We start from the raw sequence: 21,331 nt of genomic DNA, 5'->3' as shown, positions 1-21,331 counted from the left end.
AATATCGGGTAACCAACCCGATATTTACCTTGGTTACCAGCGCACGGAGATACACGTGCAGAGAGCAGGGAGCAGCGCACACTGAGCGCTGGCTCCCTGCTCTCCTAGTTACAGCATACATCGGGTTAATTACCCGATGTGTGCTGCAGCTACATGTGCACAGAGCAGGGAGCAGCGCACACCGCTTAGCGCTGGCTCCCTGCTCTCTTAGCTACAGCACACATCGGGTTAATTAACCCGATGTGTCCTGCAGCTACATGTGCACAGAGCAGGAGCCGGCACTGACAGTGAGAGCGGCGGAGGCTGGTAACAAAGGTAAATATCGGGTAACCAAGGACAGGGCTTCTTGGTTACCCGATGTTTACTGTGGTTACCAGCCTCCGCAGAAGCCGGCTCCTGCTGCCTGCACATTTAGTTGTTGCTGTCTCGCTGTCACACACAGCGATCTGTGCTTCACAGCGGGACAGCAACAACTAAAAAATGGCCCAGGACATTCAGCAACAACCAACGACCTCACAGCAGGGGCCAGGTTGTTGCTGGATGTCACACACAGCAACATAGCTAGCAACGTCACAAAAGTTGTTCGTTAGCAGCGATGTTGCTAGCGATGTTGCTTAGTGTGACGGGGCCTTAATTGAGGTCTGTTTTTTACACTTATTGTTTAAAAGCATGTGAATTAAAGTTTCATGTATTTTCAGTGTATCATTTGGCTGGATGTATTATCCATGAAGCCCGTATAGGTGAGTATTACCAGTACATCAGGGCAATTCCTGTAGACTTTGATCAGTTTTCAGAAAATATCATGCAAAGAATTTCAAAAATTTCAAAAATTTCCAGCTAGTTAGTGATCGTAAAGCAATCTGTATTATCAGATAATGGATATCTGGTAGCAATTGTAACTTTTTTCTATTTATCTTAATCCCAAATACTGTAAATGTAAATATTTTAAGGCAAGTTAAACCGAAACTAATTTTGAGTTGATGCAAATAGGTTAATGTACAAACTACACAAAGAAGCAAAAGTAAAATAGCAAAGTAATTGCAACATTAGAGGCCTAAACTATATGGCATAAAAGAGTTAATCTCAGAACTAGAAGTTATCAGACCCTTGGGACCTTCAACAATCCTGAGTGCAGGGCTCCAGAACCACACTGCAGAGCCCAATCTTCAATGGAGAGGAGGTGAGCATGCTCGATCTTTGCTCCACTCGTTGTCTATGGGACTGCCAGAAATAGCTGAGGCTGTCCTCACCTTCCTCTAGCAGTCAAATAGACAATGACCAGGGCAGAGGTTGAGCATGCTCACTTCTGGAGCATGTTCCATTCTCTGATGTCCCAGTGTTTGGACTTCCAGCAAGGAGTTTAACAATGTACTGTAGTACACATCCAGCACAACAAAGGCTACCATTAATGGTAGGGGATAATTTGCAATTCTAGGAATAACCCTGCAATAAACCAATAAAGTGAACGTGATTTTAAAGCTCCATAACAGACTAATCACTGTTGTAGTTTTACCAGTGTTTCCACTGTTAGTAATGCATATAAAGGGAATCTATCACCAGATTTGGGGCTTATAAGCTGCGACCACCACCAGTGAGCTCTTATATACAGCATTCTAACATGCTGTATATAAGAGCCCAGGCCGCTGTGTAGAACCTAAAAATCACTTTAGAATACTTACCTAACCGGTCGCTGCAGTGGAGTTGGGTCACATGGGCGTCTACGTCCTCCTCTTTCGGCCATCTTTGTCGTCCTTCACTTGCCGGCATTGTGGTCTTGTGCAGGCGCACTTTGAGCTGCCCTGAGCAGGACAGATCAAAGTAAACACGGAGAGCGTGTATGACGTAGGACGCGTCATGCACACACACTTCAGAAGGAGGACGAAGATGGCCGAAAGAGGAGGCGCCGGCACCGGAGAGCGAAAACGTATGACGTAGAACGCGTCATCCATACTAGCTTCAGAAGACAGAGGACAAAGATGGCAGGAGGCGCCGGTACCGGAGAACCGAGACACCACTCCGACCCATCTGATCCGCAGCGACCGTTAGGTGAGTATTATAAAGTGATTTTTACGTTCTACACAGCGGCCTGGGCTCTTATATACAGCATGTTAGAATGCTGTATGTAAGAGCCCACTGGTGGTGGCCGCAGCTTATAGGCCCCAAATCTGGTGACAGGTTCCCTTTAATTGTTTAGATTCATTGATGTTAATTATGAATAGATTGGTAATTTAATTCAAATCATTAGCTATTAAAGAGAAGGTTTTGTCAACCCCATCTGAGAAAAGCATGATGTAAGGGCAGAGACCTTGATTCAACTGATGTATCACTTACTGGGCTGTGTTGTAATTTTTTTTGGATAAAATAACAGTTATATCTGCTGCAGATCTACCAGTTCACTGAATACTGTGCTGTACACTCTGCATAGGCCGAAAGATGCCAATTAGTAGGGGTAGGGATGATAAAGTGCTCCTGAATGTGGAGGACTACATGACAGCAGGTTTACTAGTCCTTTAAGGCCACGTCACACGCTACGATATATCTAACGATATATCGCCGGGGTCACGGATTTTGTGACGCACATCCGGCATCGTTAGAGACACCTGTGACGCATGTGACACCTCCTAACGACTGTTAGCGAGCAAAAATACTCACCTTATCGTAGCTCGTTGACACGTTGTTCATTTTCATAATGTCGTTCCTCCTTCTGTGCGCCGGTTGTTCGTCGTTCCTGAGGCAACACACATCGCTACGTGTGACACCTCGGGAACGACGAACACAGCTTACCTGCATCCCGCCGGCAATGAGGAAGGAAGGAGGTGGGCGGGATGTTACGTCTTGCTCATCTCCGCCCCTTCGCTTCTATTGGGCGGCCGCTGTGTGACGTCGCTGTGACGCCGAACGTTCCTCCCTCTTCAGAAGGGGATGTTCGCCTCCCACAGCGACGTCGTTAGGGAGGTAAGCACGTGTGACGGGGGTTAACGACATTGTGCGCCACGGGCAACAAATTGCCCGTGACGCACAAACGACGGGGGCGAGTGCGATGGCTCATGCGATCGCACGATATATCGTCGCGTGTGACGGGGCCTTAAGGAATCATCCTCTGCTAATAAAGAAAGGAATTTTGTTTACTTACCGTAAATTCCTTTTCTTCTAGCTCCTATTGGGAGACCCAGACAATTGGGTGTATAGCTTCTGCCTCCGGAGGTCACCCAAAGTATTACACTTTAAAAAAGTGTAACCCCTCCCCTCTGCCTATACACCCTCCCGTGGATCACGGGCGCCTCAGTTTTGGTGCAAAAGCAGGAAGGAGGAAACTTATAAATTGGTCTAGGGTAAATTCAATCCGAAGGATGTTCGGAGAACTGAACCATGAACCAAAAGAACAATTCAACATGAACAACATGTGTACACAAAAGAACAACCAGCCCGAAGGGAACAGGGGCGGGTGCTGGGTCTCCCAATAGAAGCTAGAAGAAAAGGAATTTACGGTAAGTAAACAAAATTCCCTTCTTTGTCGCTCCATTGGGAGACCCAGACAATTGGGACGTCCAAAAGCAGTCCCTGGGTGGGTAAAAGAATACCTCAATAAAAAGAGGCGAACGGCCCTCCTCTTACAGGTGGGCAACCGCCGCCTGAAGGACTCGCCTACCTAGACTGGCGTCTGCCGAAGCATAGGTATGCACTTGATAGTGCTTCGTGAAAGTGTGCAGACTAGACCACATCGCTGCCTGACACACCTGCTGAGCCGTAGCCCTGTGCCGCAATGCCCAGGACGCACCCACGGCTCTGGTAGAATGGGCTTTCAGCCCTGAAGGAAGCGGAAGCCCAGAAGAACGGTAGGCTTCAAGAATCGGTTCCTTGATCCACCGAGCCAAGGTTGACTTGGAAGCCTGCGAACCCTTACGCTGGCCAGCGACAAGGACAAAGAGCGCATCTGAACGACGCAGGGGCGCCGTGCGAGACACGTAGAGCCGGAGTGCTCTCACCAGATCCAAAGAGTGCAAATCCTTTTCACATTGGTGAATTGGATTAGGGCAAAATGAAGGTAAGGAGATATCCTGATTGAGATGAAAAGTAGATACCACCTTAGGGAGAAATTCCGGAACCGGACGCAGAACCACCTTATCCTGGTGAAACACCAGGAAGGGGGCTTTGCATGACAGCGCTGCAAGCTCAGACACTCTCCGGAGTGATGTAATTGCCTCTAGAAAGGCCACCTTTTGCGAAAGACGTGATAAAGAGACATCCCGCAGCGGCTCGAAAGGTGGTTTCTGAAGAGCCGTTAGCACCCTGTTAAGATCCCAGGGTTCCAGCGGACGCTTGTAAGGTGGGACTATGTGGCAAACTCCCTGTAGGAACGTGCGGACCTGCGGAAGCCTGGCTAGACGCTTTTGAAAAAATACGGAGAGCGCCGATACTTGGCCCTTGAGAGAGCCGAGTGACAAACCCTTGTCCATTCCGGATTGGAGGAATGAAAGAAAAGTGGGTAAGGCAAACGGCCATGGAGAGAAACCATTAGCAGAGCACCAGGATAAGAAGATTTGCCAAGACCTGTAATAGATCTTGGCGGACGTTGGCTTCCTGGCTTGTCTCATGGTGGCAATGACATCCTGAGATAACCCTGAAGATGCTAGGAGCCAGGACTCAATGGCCACACAGTCAGGTTGAGGGCCACAGAATTCAGATGGAAAAATGGCCCTTGTGACAGCAAGTCTGGGCGGTCTGGAAGCGCCCACGGCTGACCCACCGTGAGATGCCACAGATCCGGGTACCACGACCGCCTCGGCCAGTCTGGAGCGACGAGAATGGCGCGACGGCAGTCGGACCTGATCTTGCGTAACACTCTGGGCAGCATCGCCAGAGGAGGAAACACATAAGGCAGTCGGAACTGCGACCAGTCCTGAACTAACGCGTCCGCCGCCAGAGCTCTGTGATCCTGAGACCGTGCCATGAATGCCGGGACTTTGTTGTTGTGCCGTGACGCCATGAGATCGACGTCCGGCGTTCCCCAGCGGCGACAGATCTCTCGAAACACTTCTGGGTGCAGAGACCATTCCCCCGCATCCATGCCCTGACGACTGAGAAAATCTGCTTCCCAGTTTTCTACGCCCGGGATGTGAACTGCGGAGATGGTGGAGGCTGTGGCTTCCACCCACTGCAGAATCCGCCGGACTTCCTGGAAGGCTTGACGACTGCGAGTGCTGCCTTGGTGGTTGATGTATGCGACGGCAGTGGCGTTGTCCGACTGGATACGGATCTGCCTGCCCTCCAGCCACCGCTGAAAAGCCAATAGGGCTAGATACACTGCCCTTATTTCCAGAACATTGATCTGAAGGGAAGACTCTATCGGAGTCCAGGTTCCCTGAGCCCTGTGGTGGAGAAAAACCGCTCCCCACCCTGACAGGCTCGCGTCCGTGGTGACCACAGCCCAGGTTGGGGGTAGGAAGGATTTTCCCTGCGATAGAGAGTTGGGAAGGAGCCACCACTGAAGTGACGTCTTGGTTGCAAGGGAAAGAGAGACATTCCTGTCGAGGGAAGCCGACCTCCTGTCCCATTTGCGGAGAATGTCCCATTGGAGCTGCCGTAGATGGAATTGCGCGAACGGCACTGCCTCCATAGCTGCCACCATCTTCCCCAGGAAGTGCATGAGGCGCCTTAAGGGGTGTGACTGACTCCGAAGAAGTGATTGCACCCCTGCCTGCAGAGAAAGCTGTTTGTCTCGCGGTAGCTTGACTAACGCTGACTGTGTATGAAACTCCATCCCGAGGTAAGTCAGTGATTGGGTCGGTGTCAACTTGGATTTTGGGAAGTTGATGATCCACCCGAACTGCTGGAGAGTCGTCAGAGCGACTGTAAGGCTGTGTTGACACGCCACCCGAGAAGGGGCCCTGACTAGGAGATCGTCTAGGTAGGGAATCACCGAGTGGCCCTGAGAGTGTAGGACCGCCACGACGGATGCCATGACTTTGGTGAAAACCCGTGGGGCTGTTGCCAGGCCGAAAGGCAATGCCACGAACTGAAGGTGTTCGTCACTGATGGCGAAACGCAAGAAGCGTTGATGTTCGGGTGCGATCGGCACGTGGGGAAAAGCATCTTTGATGTCGATCGATGCTAGGAAGTCTCCTTGTGACATCGAGGCGATGACCGAGCGGAGAGATTCCATCCGAAACCTTCTGGTTCTCACGTGTCTGTTGAGCAGTTTGAGGTCCAGAACGGGACGGAATGATCCGTCCTTTTTTGGCACCACGAACAAGTTGGAGTAAAAGCCGCGACCACGTTCCTGAAGGGGAACGGGGGTCACAACTCCTTCTGTCTTCAGAGCGTCCACCGCCTGAAAAAGTGCGTCGGCCTGAGCGGGGGGCGGAGAGGTTCTGAAGAAACGAGCCGCAGGATGGGAGCTGAACTCTATCCTGTAACCGTGAGACAGAATGTCTCTCACCCATCGGTCTTGAACATGTGGCCACCAGGCGTCGCCAAAGCGGGAGAGCCTGCCACCGACCGAGGATGCGGTTAGGGGATGCCGAGAGTCATGAGGAGGCCGCCTTGGAGGCAGTGCCTCCTGCGGCCTTTTGGGGGCGTGACTTGGACCGCCACGCATAGGAGTTCCTCTGGCCTTTCTCCTGCCTGCTGGACGAAGAGGATTGGGGCTTGGCGGAGGGACGAAAGGACCGAAACCTCGATTGTATTTTCCGTTGTTGAGGTCTCTTAGGTCTGGACTGGGGTAAGGAGGAGTCCTTTCCCTTGGATTCCTTAATAATCTCATCCAATCGTTCGCCAAACAAGCGTTCGCCAGAGAACAGCAAACCGGTTAAGAACCTCTTGGAGGCCAAGTCTGCCTTCCATTCGCGCAGCCACATGGCCCTGCGGACTGCCACAGAGTTAGCGGATGCCACAGCTGTACGGCTAGCCGAGTCTAGGACTGCGTTCATGGCGTAGGAAGAAAAAGCTGACGCTTGAGAAGTCAAAGACGCAACTTGCGGAGCAGAATTACGTGTGACAGCATTAATCTCAGTCAGACAAGCCGAGATAGCTTGGAGTGCCCACACGGCTGCAAAGGCCGGGGCAAAAGACGCGCTCGTGGCCTCAAAGATGGACTTCACCAGGAGCTCTATCTGCCTGTCAGTGGCATCCTTTAGCGATGAGCCATCTGCCACCGATACCACAGATCTAGCCGCCAATCTAGAGACTGGAGGATCCACCTTGGGACATTGAGCCCACCCCTTAACGACTTCAGCGGGGAAGGGGTAACGCGTGTCAGTGAGGCGCTTAGTAAAGCGCTTGTCCGGAACCGCTCTGGGCTTCTGGACAGAGTCTCTGAAGTTAGAGTGATCGAAGAACGCACTACGTGTACGTTTGGGGAACCGAAACTGGTGTTTCTCCTGCTGAGACGCCGACTCCTAGACAGTAGGAGGCGGGGGAGAGAGATCCAACACCTGGTTGATGGACGAGATAAGATCATTCACTAATGCGTCCCCCTCAGGTGTATCAAGGTTAAGGGCGACGTCAGGGTCAGAACCCTCAAGCTGGGAACCCGAGCAGCGTGAAGAAGTCGGGGAAGATTCCCAGCGAGCCCGCTTAGCCTGTCTAGGACTGTGGTCCTGGCAGGAGTCCTCCGCATGGGACCTAGGGCCCAACCTGGGAGCGCGCTGCGGCTCAGACCGAGAGGGACCTGGAGGTGATGATCCAACAGGGGCCGGGGCCTGTGTAAGGACCGGTCTGGACTGCAAAGCTTCTAGCAGCTTGGCAGACCATTTGTCCATAGACTGAGCCATGGATTGTGAAAGTGACTCAGAGTTTCTCAGCAAAAGAGGAGAACTCTGTCCCTGCCGCCTGGACAGGGGGGAGCAGGGGGGTCTACATGAGCCGAGGGGTCCACTAGTGACCGAGGCTCCGGCTGAACAAGTGAAACAGGGGTTGAGCATTGCTCACAGTGAGGGTAGGTGGAACCCGCAGGTAACATAGCCCCACAAGAGGTACAGGTCGCAAAAACCCCCTGTACCTTAACAGCTTTGCTCCTTGTGGATGACATGCTGTTGTCTCCTAGGAGAATGATCACTGAGGGTATATGGGCAAAAACAGGGTATACAGCCCGACCGAACAGAAATATATATATATATAAATACGTATCTATTCCGGCACCCTAGGGGGGACCAGCACCGGGTGACCGGTGTGGCTTACCGACCGCTAACAAGCGGAGTGTGTGCCTCCAGATTCCCAGCTTTAGGTCCCCTGGAGCTGCAGAGCTGTTCCTGAGAATCCTCCACCGGCAGAATGCCCAAAAAATGGCTGCCGGAGATCTCAGGGGAGGAGTGGAGCCGTGGGCGGCGCTAGGAAAGTGCGGGAATCTGGGGTCCCCACAGTGATCAGTGAGGGGGAGGAAACATGCAGGATGCTCCAGCCCTCACATCCGACGTCAGGTCGGCAGTCCCGCCCTTACCCCTGACAGGCAGGCCCGGGGGCGGGATTTTTGCGACTAGGCCGCGATGAAGCCGGGGACTAAATTTGAGACCGCGCCCGACAAGCAGGCACGGTCGGCGCGGAAGTCCGCCGGTCTTCTCAATTCAGCAGCTGCCGCAGCGTCCGGGAAGAAGGTGCGCTCCTGCATATTCCCCAATGGGGACACAGAGTACCTTAGAGTTGCAGGGCCCGGTCCCTGAGGTTGAATAGACTCCGGTCCGGCAGATTCCCACAGGGGCTGCGGAGGGAGCACGGTCCCAGCAAATGGCTGACCGTTTAGGATCCCACTTCTCCCAGAGCCGCTAAGGGATGGTGAAGGAGACGGAATGAGGCTCCGGCCTTTGTACCCGCAATGGGTACCTCAACCTTAACAACACCGCCGACATAGTGGGGTGAGAAGGGAACATGCCGGGGGCCCCGTGGGGGCCCTCTTTTCTTCCAACCGACATAACTAATATGAGAATGCATGAGTGGATGTGTGCCTCCTTCCACACAAAGCATAAAACTGAGGAGCCCGTGATCCACGGGAGGGTGTATAGGCAGAGGGGAGGTGTTACACTTTTTTAAAGTGTAATACTTTGTGTGGCCTCCGGAGGCAGAAGCTATACACCCAATTGTCTGGGTCTCCCAATGGAGCGACAAAGAAATGACCGTTTAATTGAAACTACAGCAAGCAGCCCAGTAAGCAATACATCACTACAATCAGGGTCTCTGTCTTGTCTCTCCATTATGGTGACAAATACCTGGTGACAGATGCACTTTAAATAAAAGACACTGACAACTGTAATGGCAGGTCTGATAAAAAGCTATACCTTTTAATTAATATAGCATAGTAGTCTTACCAGTGAATGTCTCAGTATTTGGGTTGATACCGGCAAGTCTTTTAGAAGTCCCAAAATCAGAGATTTTCAAAACCCCACTATATGTGTTTATCAAAACATTATCGCCCTAAAGTACAGAAAAGATTTGTAGTTAGCATTTTGATCCCATTTATGTATCTCTTTCCATAGCTGTGATAAAGGATTTTTACACATTTCTATTTAGAGATTCCTTTTGGAGCTCCCATTTCCAATTCCATTAGATTTGATTGGAGGATTAGAGCTAGCTGCATGAATCACTATTCTTGTTGTCAATATGATAGATCTCATTGTAAATCAACAATGCATGGCAGATCCAGCAGCATCATGGCTTCCATTATAAGTGGAAGTTGATGAGAACAAGGTCTTAAAATTAGATGTCTTTACTAGATACTGAATGATGTGTAATAGATCACCATGTGCTGTAAAGTGGCAGCGGGAGGTATGTGTCACTGAGGTGGTAAGCCCAGGTGATGTAGCTCTTGGAGAAGCAGGCTCCAGCACATATAGTGCTGAGAGGAGTTTTTTAATAGATCCAGATTTTTGATCCGGGTTTTAGGAACAGCCACTAGAGCTGGGTGGGACTGGCCATTCCCTTACCTCCAGTTCCAGGATTTGGAACAAACTATAAAGACAGTTCAACTACCTCATTTTGCTGTTGGGGAGTGGAGGTGAAAACACCTGTTAGCCAGCTCTGCTAGAGGTTACCTGGGTCGGAGTATGTGTGAAAGACCTATATGGACTGTTTTGTTAATTGTGTTTTTCCTTATACACCATGTGCAAAATTATTGGGCAAATGAGCATTTGGATCACATGATAATTTTTATACATGTTGTCCTACTCCAAGCTGTATAGACTTGAGAGCCAACTAACAAATAAGTAAATCAGGTGATGTGCATCTCTGTAATGAGGAGGGGTGTGGTGTAATGACATCAACACCCTATATAAGGTGTGCTTAATTATTAGGCAACTTCCTTTCCTTTGGCAAAATGGGTCAGAAGAGAGATTTGACGAGCTCTGAAAAGTACAAAATTGTGAGATGTCTTGCAGAGGGATGCATCAGTCTTGAAATTGCCAAAGTTGTGAAGTGTGATTACCGAACAATCAAGCATTTCATGGCAAATAGCCAACAAGGTCGCAAGAAGCGTGTTGGGCAAAAAAGGCGCAAAATAACTGCCCATGAATTGAGGAAAATCAAGCGTGAAGCTGCCAAAATGCCATTTGCCACCAGTTTGGCCATATTTTAGAGCTGCAACGTTACTGGAGTATCAAAAAGCACACGGTGTGCCATACTCGGGGACATGGCCAAGGTAAGGAAGGCTGAAAAACGACCACCTTTGAACAAAAAACATAAGATAAAATGTCAAGACTGGGCCAAGAAATATCTTAAGACTGATTTTTCAAAGGTTTTCTGGACTGATGAAATGAGAGTGACTCTTGATGGGCCAGATGGATGGGCCAAAGGCTGGATCAGTGAAGGGCAGAAATCTCCACTCCGACTCAGACGCCAGCAAGGTGGAGGTGGGGTACTGGACTGGTATAATCAAATATGAACTTGTGGGACCTTTTTGGGTTAAGGATGGAGTGAAGCTCAACTCCCAGACCTACTGCCAGTTTCTGGAAGACAACTTCTTCAAACAGTGGTACAGGAAGAAGTCGGTATCGTTCAAGAAAAACATGATTTTCATGCAGGACAATGCTTCATCACATGCATCCAACTACTCCACAGCGAGCCTGTAAAGCACTGGCCAGTAAAGGTTTTAAAGATGAAAAAATAATGACATGGCCCCCTTGTTCACCTGATCTGAACCCCAAAGAGAACCTGTGGTCCCTCATAAAATGTGAGATCTATAGGGAGGGAAAACAGTAAACCTCTCAGAACAGTGTCTGGGAGGCTGTGGTGGCTGCATGCAATGTTGATCGTAAATAGATCAAGAAACTGAAATAATCTATGGATGGTAGGTTGTTGAGTGTTATCATAAAGAAAGGTGGCTATATTGGGCACTAATTTTTGGGGTTTTGTTTTTGCATGTCAGAAATGTTTATTTCTAAATTTTGTGCAGTTATATTGGTTTACCTGGTGAAAATAAACAAGTGAGATGGGAATATATTTGTTTTTTATTAAGTTGCCTAATAATTCTGCACAGTCATAGTTACCTGCACAAACAGATATCCTCCTAAGATAGCCAAATCTAAAAAAAAAACAACTTCCAAAAATATTAAGCTTTGATAGTTATGACTCTTTTGGGTTGATTGAGAACATAGTTGTTGATCAAAAATAAAAAAAATCCTCTAAAATACAACTTGCCTAATAATTCTGCACACGGTGTAGTTATGCTGGAGAAAGGCTGTTTGTTTACTTTTCCTGGAAGTTTAAGACTTTAAATAAATCTTCGCAGTTTTGATATTAATCATGCTCTTTTTTCTTCCTCGACTCCTGTCGGTGAGTGAATGCCCTACAGTGTATAGGCTGCTATTGTTTTCGGCAGCACATTCGCTTTTTACACAGGACAATGTGCTGCCCAGAACAATGAACTTTTAAACAAATTAAAAGATCATTTCACCTGACAAATGAGTATTTGGCCTGTTTACATTGCCTAATTATTGGGAGATGAGAGTTCCTAGAAATGTTCATTCCTATTAATTGTGGCCAGTTGGCATTGCGTTATATATTTTTACTATGGCAAATAAGAGTACAATTAGTTGAAGTGTTAACTGTGTTTGTGACACCATGTTTGCACAAATTTATATGATCTGTGCCATTCTTCCACCATTTATGGTCTATCCATGGGAGAACTTTCAGTGTCTCCCACTCTCACACCACTTCCTCATCTCGCCCTGTCGGTGTCCGCAAAGGTTCAGTTTTAGGACCACTGCTGTTCTCAATCTATACCTTTGGCCTGGGACAGCTCATAGAGTCCCACGGCTTTCAGTATCATCTCTATGCCGATGACACACAGATCTATCTCTCTGGAACTGGCATCACCTCCCTATTAACCAAAATCCCACAATGTGTGTCCTCTATTTCATCCTTCTCTGCGCGATTCCTAAAGCTTAACATGGAGAAAACAGCATTCATTATCTTTCCTCTTCCTCACTCAACCCATCCAACAAGCCTATCCATCAAAACTGATGGCTGCTCACTCTCCTCAGTCTCACAAGCTTGTTGCCTCGGAGTAACCCTTGACTCTACTGTATCCTGTAAGCCACACATCCAAGCCCTTTTCACCTCCTGCTGACTACAACTCAAAAATATCTCCCAGATTCGTGCTTTCTTTAACCAAAAATCAGCAAAAACATTGGTGCATGCCCTCATCATCTCCCGCCTCAACTACTACAACCTCCTGCTCTGTGGCCTCACTTCCAACACTCTTGCACCCAGCCAATCTATCCTAAACCCGATTAATCCACCTGTCCCCTCGCTATTCCCCAGCTTCACCACTCTGCCAATCCCTTCACTGGCTTCCTATTGCCTAAAGATTCCAGTTCAAAAACACTAACCATGACATACAAAACCTTTCACAACCTGTCTCCTTCTTACATATGTGACCTAGTCTCCCGGTACTTACCTGAACGCAACCTCACATCCTCACAAGATCTCCTTCTCTACTCATCTCTTATCTCCTGGTCCCACAATCGCATACGAGATTTCTCTCGCGCCTCCCCCAAACTCTGGGACGCTCTACCCCAGTATATCAGACTCTCGCCTACTGTGGAAAGCTTCAAAAGGAACCTGAAGACCCACCTCTTCCAACAAGCCTACTGTTGGAAGCCAACATGGACAATGTATGTATCATAACGAATTACTGGACTCCATATTGTATCTATCAGCTACCAATATTACCAGGACTGTACATCAAAAGAATCGGCCATGTACAGTGAAGAGTTTCATGGCCATTGAAGAGGCAAGAAGGCCATTGTGTGTTCTGTGATGAACTGACCTTTGTCCTATCAACATGATAAAGGTTGCATCTTCACGTGAATTGAACATGGTGCCTTTAGCCTCTTGGAAGATACACAACACCTGTGGTATTCATGAATTGAATGTCCTGTTTAGATCCTATTAAAATGGATATTGGTAAACAATCCCTTGTTCAAGTGGAATACAAGCCATTGTACTGGAGATGGACATCAGGTCTCCAACCTGAATGGAGTGTAAATCTGTCCTCAGGCTTTGTGATATGAAAGACCTTTGCTACATACCAGGACACTATCCACAGGATCCACAGGTTTGTCAAGACTCCTCTTAATCCTTTAACAAATTGACCTCGGAGAGCCACCTTCAGGAGAGCATTGACATCAACAGCCATATGCACGTTCCTGGACAACTCAAAAGACTGTGACCTGATTGGATGTTACTAATATGTGGAGGTGTTACAGGGATGGGCACTGTATGGGCCATGTGTGATTGTGTGTCTGATATAAAGGTATCCTACCAAGCTAGTCAGTCTTCCCACTTCCCATCTTCCACCACCCTCTCCCATTACCTTTCCCCTTTCATTGTACCCTTTCCCTTAGTTAGGTTTCCCTTATGTATGTCATTGTAAATTCCCTATTTGTAATAAATCCCCTTTTAAAGATCCAATAGTTCTTGTTAATTACGATTAACTGGCACCCCAAAACTCAGCAGATTTCTACACCTACAACCTACAATAACCAGTACACCACTGCGCAACCAGCTCTGTCCTCACCTATTGTACCCTCATCCATTCCCTGTAGACTGTGAGCCCTTGCGGGCAGAGTCCTCTCTCCTCCTGTACCAGTCTGTTTTGTACTGGTAATGATTGTTGTATTTTTTTTATGTATACCCTATTCACTTGTAAAGCGCCATGGAATAAATGGCGCTATAATAGTAAATAATAATATCCAGAATAGACCACCTGGTGCTTGGCATAGTTCCACACAAGGATGCCTATTACACAATACAAAATACATATTGTCAGCACTGTACGAAAGCAGACCTTAATGTCTCGATGTACTATCTGATTATCATGAAGATACTTCAAGCCTTCCAGAATCTGCTTGGTATAAAATCCAATAGTTTGTTCGTTGTCTTTCAAAGGTCCCCATTTTGATCGGAGAAGAGCAGAAAGGCTTCCTGTAATAAAACAAAAGGTCCCATTGTTAGTTGTAAAAATACAAAACAATAAAAGAATTAACTAAATTAGCCGATGATATAAGAGATACATAGGACTCATATGTGATGTCTGCCAGTGGGGTAGTTTACCAAAGGCATAAATGCTGCCAAACCACCACAAGTACTGTAATTAGGACATAACCGGCATAGACCTTCTTTATTGCTATATTAGAATGATTTGCAGTTCTACACCGTGATGGGATGTGTGACGCCCTGGACTATCCAGGTCGTCCCAGGTAAACACAACAACACTACACACCCCCTTCCCAGTTAGGTAACAGCAGTCAAACTAAAAGCCTTGTCACCACCCTCCAGGTTTGATGTCCATACCAGGGGGGGTGGAGCCAGGTGGTTGGCTCCACCCACCGAGGAGTTCACAGGCCTGGAGGTGGGAACCTAGTAGTCAAGTTCAAGTCAGTAGAAAGACTGGTTTTGACAGTGAAGGAGGGAGGTTGTGTCCAGAAGCAGGCCTGTGCTCAGGCCTGCCAAAGACTACTCCGGTGGCTGGGTTGGAGCCCAGTCACTATTGGCAAGGAGGCAGACAGTAGTGGCCGCCTGCAGGAGACCGGGAAGACGACCGGTGGAACCGTAAGGGACCGGGACAGGGTAGTGGCCCGCCGGAACCAAACCGGGGAGCCAACTGGATAGTGGAGCACCAGGCAGGGTACTCAGACCACGAACTAGGCTAGAAGCCACCACCATAGTTAAATTAACTGATTGCGGTCTGGACCTCAGGGGTTCATTCCCACGTAAGTCCCGATTGAAGGTAACAGCCCAACCATTCCGGATAAGTGCCACCGCCAAGGGCCAGAGATCCAAAGGGCCAGCGTCTGCGGGCAAAAAGGCTCCTACGACAGATACACGCCGGGGAGCGGACTACCGGTGCTTAGGCACGGGAGTCAAGATTCACATACAAAAGGTGCAGGAGAAAGGCAGACATTACCAACCTAACCTGGGAAAAGCTGCAGCCGGCTGCGGGCCCCGTTCATCACTCCGTTTGGTTTACCAGTGACTCCAGTGTCTTGTGTCAGAGTGAGTACACCAGTGCCATCAGGCACCGCGCCCCACTGCAACCTTACACCCTGCACCCGGGCTTCGGCCCACCGGACCCCGGGACCAACATCCCCTACCCACGGAGGGGTCAACACCTAGCTGCGCTACTACACCGCTCCCGGGGGCCCCCACACCTTCACCACAGCGGTGATGTCTACGATCACCACAACCCATGGGTGGCGTCACGAACTATTACCTCAAATCCAAACACCCCACATCCCCGCGTGTAGCGCCAACTCCCTTGCAGAGCGACGTGACCCCCGGGTCCGTGAGAGGCTTGAGCCACCACCCGCAGTGCGAGCACAAATCTGAACGGCTCGGCGGTTGCAGCCGAGCCCGCGGGGCGGTACACATCGACTCTTCTGGCGTCACGAACCGGATAGAACCGTCCACTTACCGGTGGAAGTGCACCTTGAAGTCCCAGTCAGCGACGTCCCGCTGAAAAACTTGAGAATCCGCCATCTTTGGCGTGAAGAGTTCCCGCCCGAGCAGTCTTCCCTGAGCAGAAAGGGTGTGAAAGCAAGGCCCCGCCCCCGAGAGCAAAGCGGAGCAAAGAAGCTAGAGAAGTGCTCAGAAAAGACCAAGGGGGGCGGGTGAGGACTGTTTGCCATGTGACTGTATGGATAAAGGGCAGGGACGCCAGGACCCCGCCACCAGTCTTGTTCCTGGAACCCAAGCATACAGCATGTCTGCCCCGTCCGAGAGCCCCGAATTCCCGGAGTCCGCGCCCGGAACATCGGCGTGGGTGGAGGCCCGGACAACCCTCATGTGCTGCCGGCTGCAGGTCCAGGTGAGCTACCTGATGGAGCAATGGGCGGCCGAGATGGGAGAGAGAGCCGCGGCCGTGCGGGCACGCGAGATGGGGGGGAATTTGGAGGAGAGGGCGAGCGACCCACACCCCTATGTCCTTGAGGGACCAGCCGCTGTGGCTGAGGGACCCGGTCTGCCCCCAATTCTCCTGTCGCCCCCTCCGTTGCCCGTATCACTCACTGCCGCTTCCCCGCTTGGTCTGCCGCCCCCGACACCGGTGGCAGAGCCCGTCCCAGTTGCCCAGAAGGACCCGCCCATAGAAGCAGCCCGCGGGCAACCATATGCACAGCCAGCACCCGTCCCGCTTCCGTGGAAGGAGGGTTCCCGGAGGAAGCCCGTTCCCGAAGAGGCCCCACTACTCCAGGAAGCAACCGCACCGGAAGAGGTCCCGGCCCCGGCAGTCTGTCCGGCCAAGATGGAGGTGCCAAATACCCAGCGACCCGCCCAGCAGGTAAATCTGGCCGCTCCCCACACCCAAGCCTTGGCTGAGGCGGTGCAGGGTTGTCGCTGCAGAGCAACACCCCAGGCCACGATACAGAGGGGTTCCCAAAAGAAGGTGCCGATCATAGTTGGCACGGGTGAACTCTGGCTGGGCCCGACCCGCGCACCCGAGGGGCACGCAGACGCCCTGTATTGGGTGCAGCAGCAGAGCCAGCTGGGACGGGAAATTGAGGCCCAGGAGAAGAGAAAGGCCGAGGTCCTGGCCCGCATGATTAAAGAAAAAGAAAACCTGCGGTGTGCCACCTTCCTTGTGCGAGGCCCAAGGTACGAGGGCCAGGTCCGACGCTTTGACCCCGACAGGGGGTGGGGATTCCTGTTTGAACCCGGCTTGGAGAAGGAGGTGTTTGTATCCCATCGGGACGTGTACCCCCACCTGCCTATGGGCCACCCGGACCGTGACCTGATCCCTGGAGAGTTGGTCACCTACACCCGCCACTGTGGGGAGAGGGGCTGGTTTGCCCTGAGCGTACAAAGAAGGGCGCGGCATGAAGGCCCGAGGCGCTCCAAGACACCTCCCCCACCGTACAGCCCTGGAGTTACCGTAGAGGAAGAGTATGGAGTGGAGGATGAGGAGTAAGGTGGCGGATCCCCGTTTTCACAAAGAAAGATGAAGTCCCCGTTGGGACACACCTGCAAGTCCCTGTTGGGACCTACTCAGTTTGGTTTACCAGTGACTCCAGTGTTTTGTGTCAGAGTGAGTACACCAGTGCCATCAGGCACCGTGCCGCGCTGCACCGCAACCTTACACCCTGCACCCGGGCCTCGGCCCACTGGACCAACATCCCCTACCCACGGAGGGGTCAACACCTAGCTGCGCTACTACATCGCTCCCGGGGGCCTCCACACCTTCACCGCAGCGATGGTGTCTACGATCACCACAACCCGTGGGTGGCGTCACGAACTATCACCTCAAATCCAAACACCCCACATCCCCGCGTGTAACGCCAACTCCCTTGCAGAGCGACGATCCCCAGGTCCGTGAGAGGTTCGAGCCACCACCCGCAGTGAGAGCACGGATCAGAGTGGCTCGCCTGTCGCAGCCAAGCCCGCGGGGCGGTACAGATGCTGCGACGTAGAAAGGTGCTCTTTCCTATGAGGTTCATTTTGCATGTTTTCCGTGGGGGTCCACACAAATAAACAGAGTAGACTGCTATTACATATATGTTTTCCCATTTTTTGATGTGTTATTTTTTTCTTTTATGCAGCATTTATTAATGCAGTGTTTAGTGCGGAATTATCACGATTCTACCGTGAGCACTATCAATGATGTCTATGGGTAAAATAATACATACGGTAGTTCTGCAGCATCTTTTACAGCACAGTGTGAATGAGGTCTCAGGAAATCACATTCATTTTGCTTGAAATGTGGATTTCCTGCACAGAATAGGTCTGAACATGGCCTTATTTTCAAAGCCTTTGTTTCTATTTGTATCAATATAGGAAGCTACCTATGCCACTGATGTGGAACATTCAGATCTTCTGCATATCGGCATCTGAATCAACAGGCGTGCTCTTGTTGCTTAGGATATAAGCAAATCATTAGAGCTTAAGCAAACACTTGGCTCACTGTAATAAATGTACAGATATGGATACCGTATACCAGATATTTTCTTTTCCAATTAGTTTTGTTTATTTAAAACAACATTGTGAATAAACCCATTTTTTTAGCATGTTCTAGATTTGTTATTGGCTCCCCTACGATTTCAGTGGGGAAAACTGCAGCATTAAAAATTGCATGTGAAAATAACCAGTGTTTCACACAAGCACTACCACAACACAAACACTTAGGGGTAGATGTACCAACAAACATACACCAGCATTTTGTGTAAAATTGAGACAGAATTCTGGTGTACATATCATGATCACGTTTTTATTAAAGAGAACCTGTCCCACGGAAATATGCTATTACCCTGCATATATGTAGTTAATCTGCAGGTTAATAGCATTCTGAACCTGCACAGTGCCTGCACATTAAAACCTGCTGCTGGGCAGGAAAAGAACTTTAAAGCGGGCTTTATGCGCTGCGATCTCGCTAGCGAGATCGCAAGCAATTATGCCCGCCCCCATTGGTTGTGCGACACGGGCAAATAGCTGCCCATCGCGCACAACCTTGCTTACCCCAGCCACACGCTCTTGCCTGTCCTGCGACGACGCTCTGGCCGGCGATCCGCCTCCTTTCTAAGGGGGGCGGGTTGTGCGGCATCACAGCGACGTCTCACGGCAGGGTTCCAATAGAAGCGGAGGGGCGGAGATGAGCGGGACGTAAACATCCCGCCCACCTCCTTCCTTCCGCATAGCGGTGGAGGCAGGTAAGGCGATGTTCCTCGCTCCTGCGGTATCACACATAGCGATGTATGCTGCCGCAGGAACGAGGAACAACATCGCTAATTAGAAGAAAACAATTTTTTGTTTTAGGACGACCTCTCCGTGGCAAACAATTTTTGCCACTTTTGCGATCGTTTTAGGTCGCACATAAGTGTCACACACTGCGATATCGTTAATGACGCCGGATGTGCGTCACAAATAATGTGACCCCGACGATAAATCATTAACGATATCGTAGCGTGTAAAGCCCGCTTAACCCTCCTGGCAACATTTTGGTTTTAGTCATGTAGGTGGCGCGGGCGTGGGGTCAGTCGCTACTCTGTGAATGGAGAGTAGCAACTGTAACCACACCTTCAGCACTGACTGAAAGCATCCTCTAAAGCAGAGTGGCTGTCAGTCAGTGGGGAGAACATGCTTACAGCCGCCATTCTTCATACACAGAGCAGTGACTGAGCCAGAGCCAGCGCCGCCTCCATGACTGAAAACAGAACGCTGCCGAGAGGATTAAAGCTGTTTTCCTCCCGGCAGCAGGGTTTAATGTGCAGGTGCCAGGAATGTTTAGAATGCTACGACCCTGCAGATTAACTACTTGTGTGCAGGTTAATAGCATTTTTCCACGTGACAGATTCCCTTTAAAAAGGGAAGCTCTCATCATGTGCAAGCTGCCAAAACCACAAGCTGCATGAATCAGATGCTGGCTGCAAGATTGTAGCCAGGCATGTTTAACTCTGAAATGCTGCGGCTTTGAAAAGCCATGTGGGAAATATTTACCTTGGCTATCTAGCTCAAGGCAGGTTCTAAGTTGGCTGTCCTCCTACCCCGCTCCAGTTTACTCACAGGTCACTCCCAATACGAGTAAAAAGAATAAATTCTGTCAGTTGAAGTGTACGGCATGGTGGGAAGCTGGAGACTTACCTCAGAAGAGTCAGCTGAGATGAATAGTCCCGTTCTGTCTGTTCAAAGTGGATGCAGCATTTCAGAGTATAACATATCTGGCTGCAATCACATAACCATTGTGCCTGATTCATGCTGCCTTTGGTTTGGACATCAAGAATCTGATGATAGGGGTCTTCTAAAGGGAATCTGTCAGCATGTTTTTGCTATGTAATCTGAGGACGACGAGGTTAAAAACACAGAATTCAGCAATGTGTCTCTTATCACACTGTGTGCTGTTGTTTACCTATAATAGTTACATAGTTACAGTTACTAAGGTTGAAAAAAGACCTAGGTCCATCTAGTTCAACCTTCCTCCACCAGTTCTACATTTGGTCACAAAGTCATTTATAACCAACAATGTTGTGTGTACTGAGGAAATCATCCAGCCCTTTTTTGAAAGCTGTTATAGTATCTGCCATTACTACCTCTTGTGGTAGAGCATTCCACTGTCTGACTGCTCTAACTGTAAAGAACCCTTTCCTATTTAGCTGTCGGAATCGCTTTTCTTCCACTCGCAGTGAGTGCCCCCCGGTCCTTAGTACTGTCTTTGGAAGAAATAAGTCATGTGCCAGTCCTTTATATTGACCACACATGTATTTATACATATAAATGAGATCTCCTCTGAGACGTCTTTTTTCTAAGCTAAACATATCTAACTTTTTCAACCTCTCATCATATGGGAGGCCTTCCATTCCTTGTAGTAGTCTAGTTGCCTGCCTGAATGAAGGTTTTATTACTAGTTGATATCACTGCTGTGACTAGCTGGCACATGATCCTGTCTAACCATGCCCCCTCCTCTGACAAGCAGCTCAAAGTCAATAGACTTTGTACATAGAGAGCCTGGTGTGGGTGGGATTAGATTTCTGAGTTCTCCTTCACCCTACAGTTAAAATCTGTGATTGTGTTACAACTGTTGTATAAACTAAGTGATACATCGTTGTATTCAGGGTCTCTGCCCCTACGTTATGCTGCTCGCAGATGAGGTTGCAGAAACCTGGTGACAGATTACCTTTAAGGATTTGAGCACCTCTGCACTGCAAATAGAAAAGGTGGTGTGGTTGAGGGTGTTAATAAAGTTCGCCGTATTTGTTAAAGCGTATGTGCACGTTTTTAAGCTTAAAAAGTAGTCTAAGGCGGGCTGTACACGCTGCGACATCGCTAGCCCATGCTCGTGATGTCAAGCGCGAAAGCACCCGCCGCCATCGTATGGCCGATATGTGGTGATCGCTGCTGTAGCGAACATTATCGCTACGGA

At 49.6% G+C, this 21,331-nt stretch overlaps 1 protein-coding gene across 1 annotated transcript in view; it reads right to left on the bottom strand.

Moving 5' to 3' along the window:
* The window catches only part of MAP3K5 (mitogen-activated protein kinase kinase kinase 5), a 245,508-nt gene that overhangs the window by 32,663 nt on the left and 191,514 nt on the right, over positions 1 to 21,331 (bottom strand). Inside the window, exons 17-18 of the mRNA XM_075339839.1 lie at positions 14,276 to 14,412; positions 9,300 to 9,405 (exon numbers count right to left, since the gene is read on the bottom strand). Of these exons, the coding sequence (XP_075195954.1) occupies positions 9,300 to 9,405; positions 14,276 to 14,412 (243 nt within the window). The remainder of the gene's footprint in view (positions 1 to 9,299; positions 9,406 to 14,275; positions 14,413 to 21,331) is intronic.

The sequence above is a fragment of the Anomaloglossus baeobatrachus genome, chromosome 3 (genome assembly GCF_048569485.1).
Source record: "Anomaloglossus baeobatrachus isolate aAnoBae1 chromosome 3, aAnoBae1.hap1, whole genome shotgun sequence".
In the NCBI taxonomy this organism is placed as follows: Eukaryota; Metazoa; Chordata; class Amphibia; order Anura; family Aromobatidae; genus Anomaloglossus; species Anomaloglossus baeobatrachus.
The sequence above is the reverse complement of the archived record's forward strand: the minus strand, read 5'-3'. Positions and strand labels throughout refer to the sequence as shown.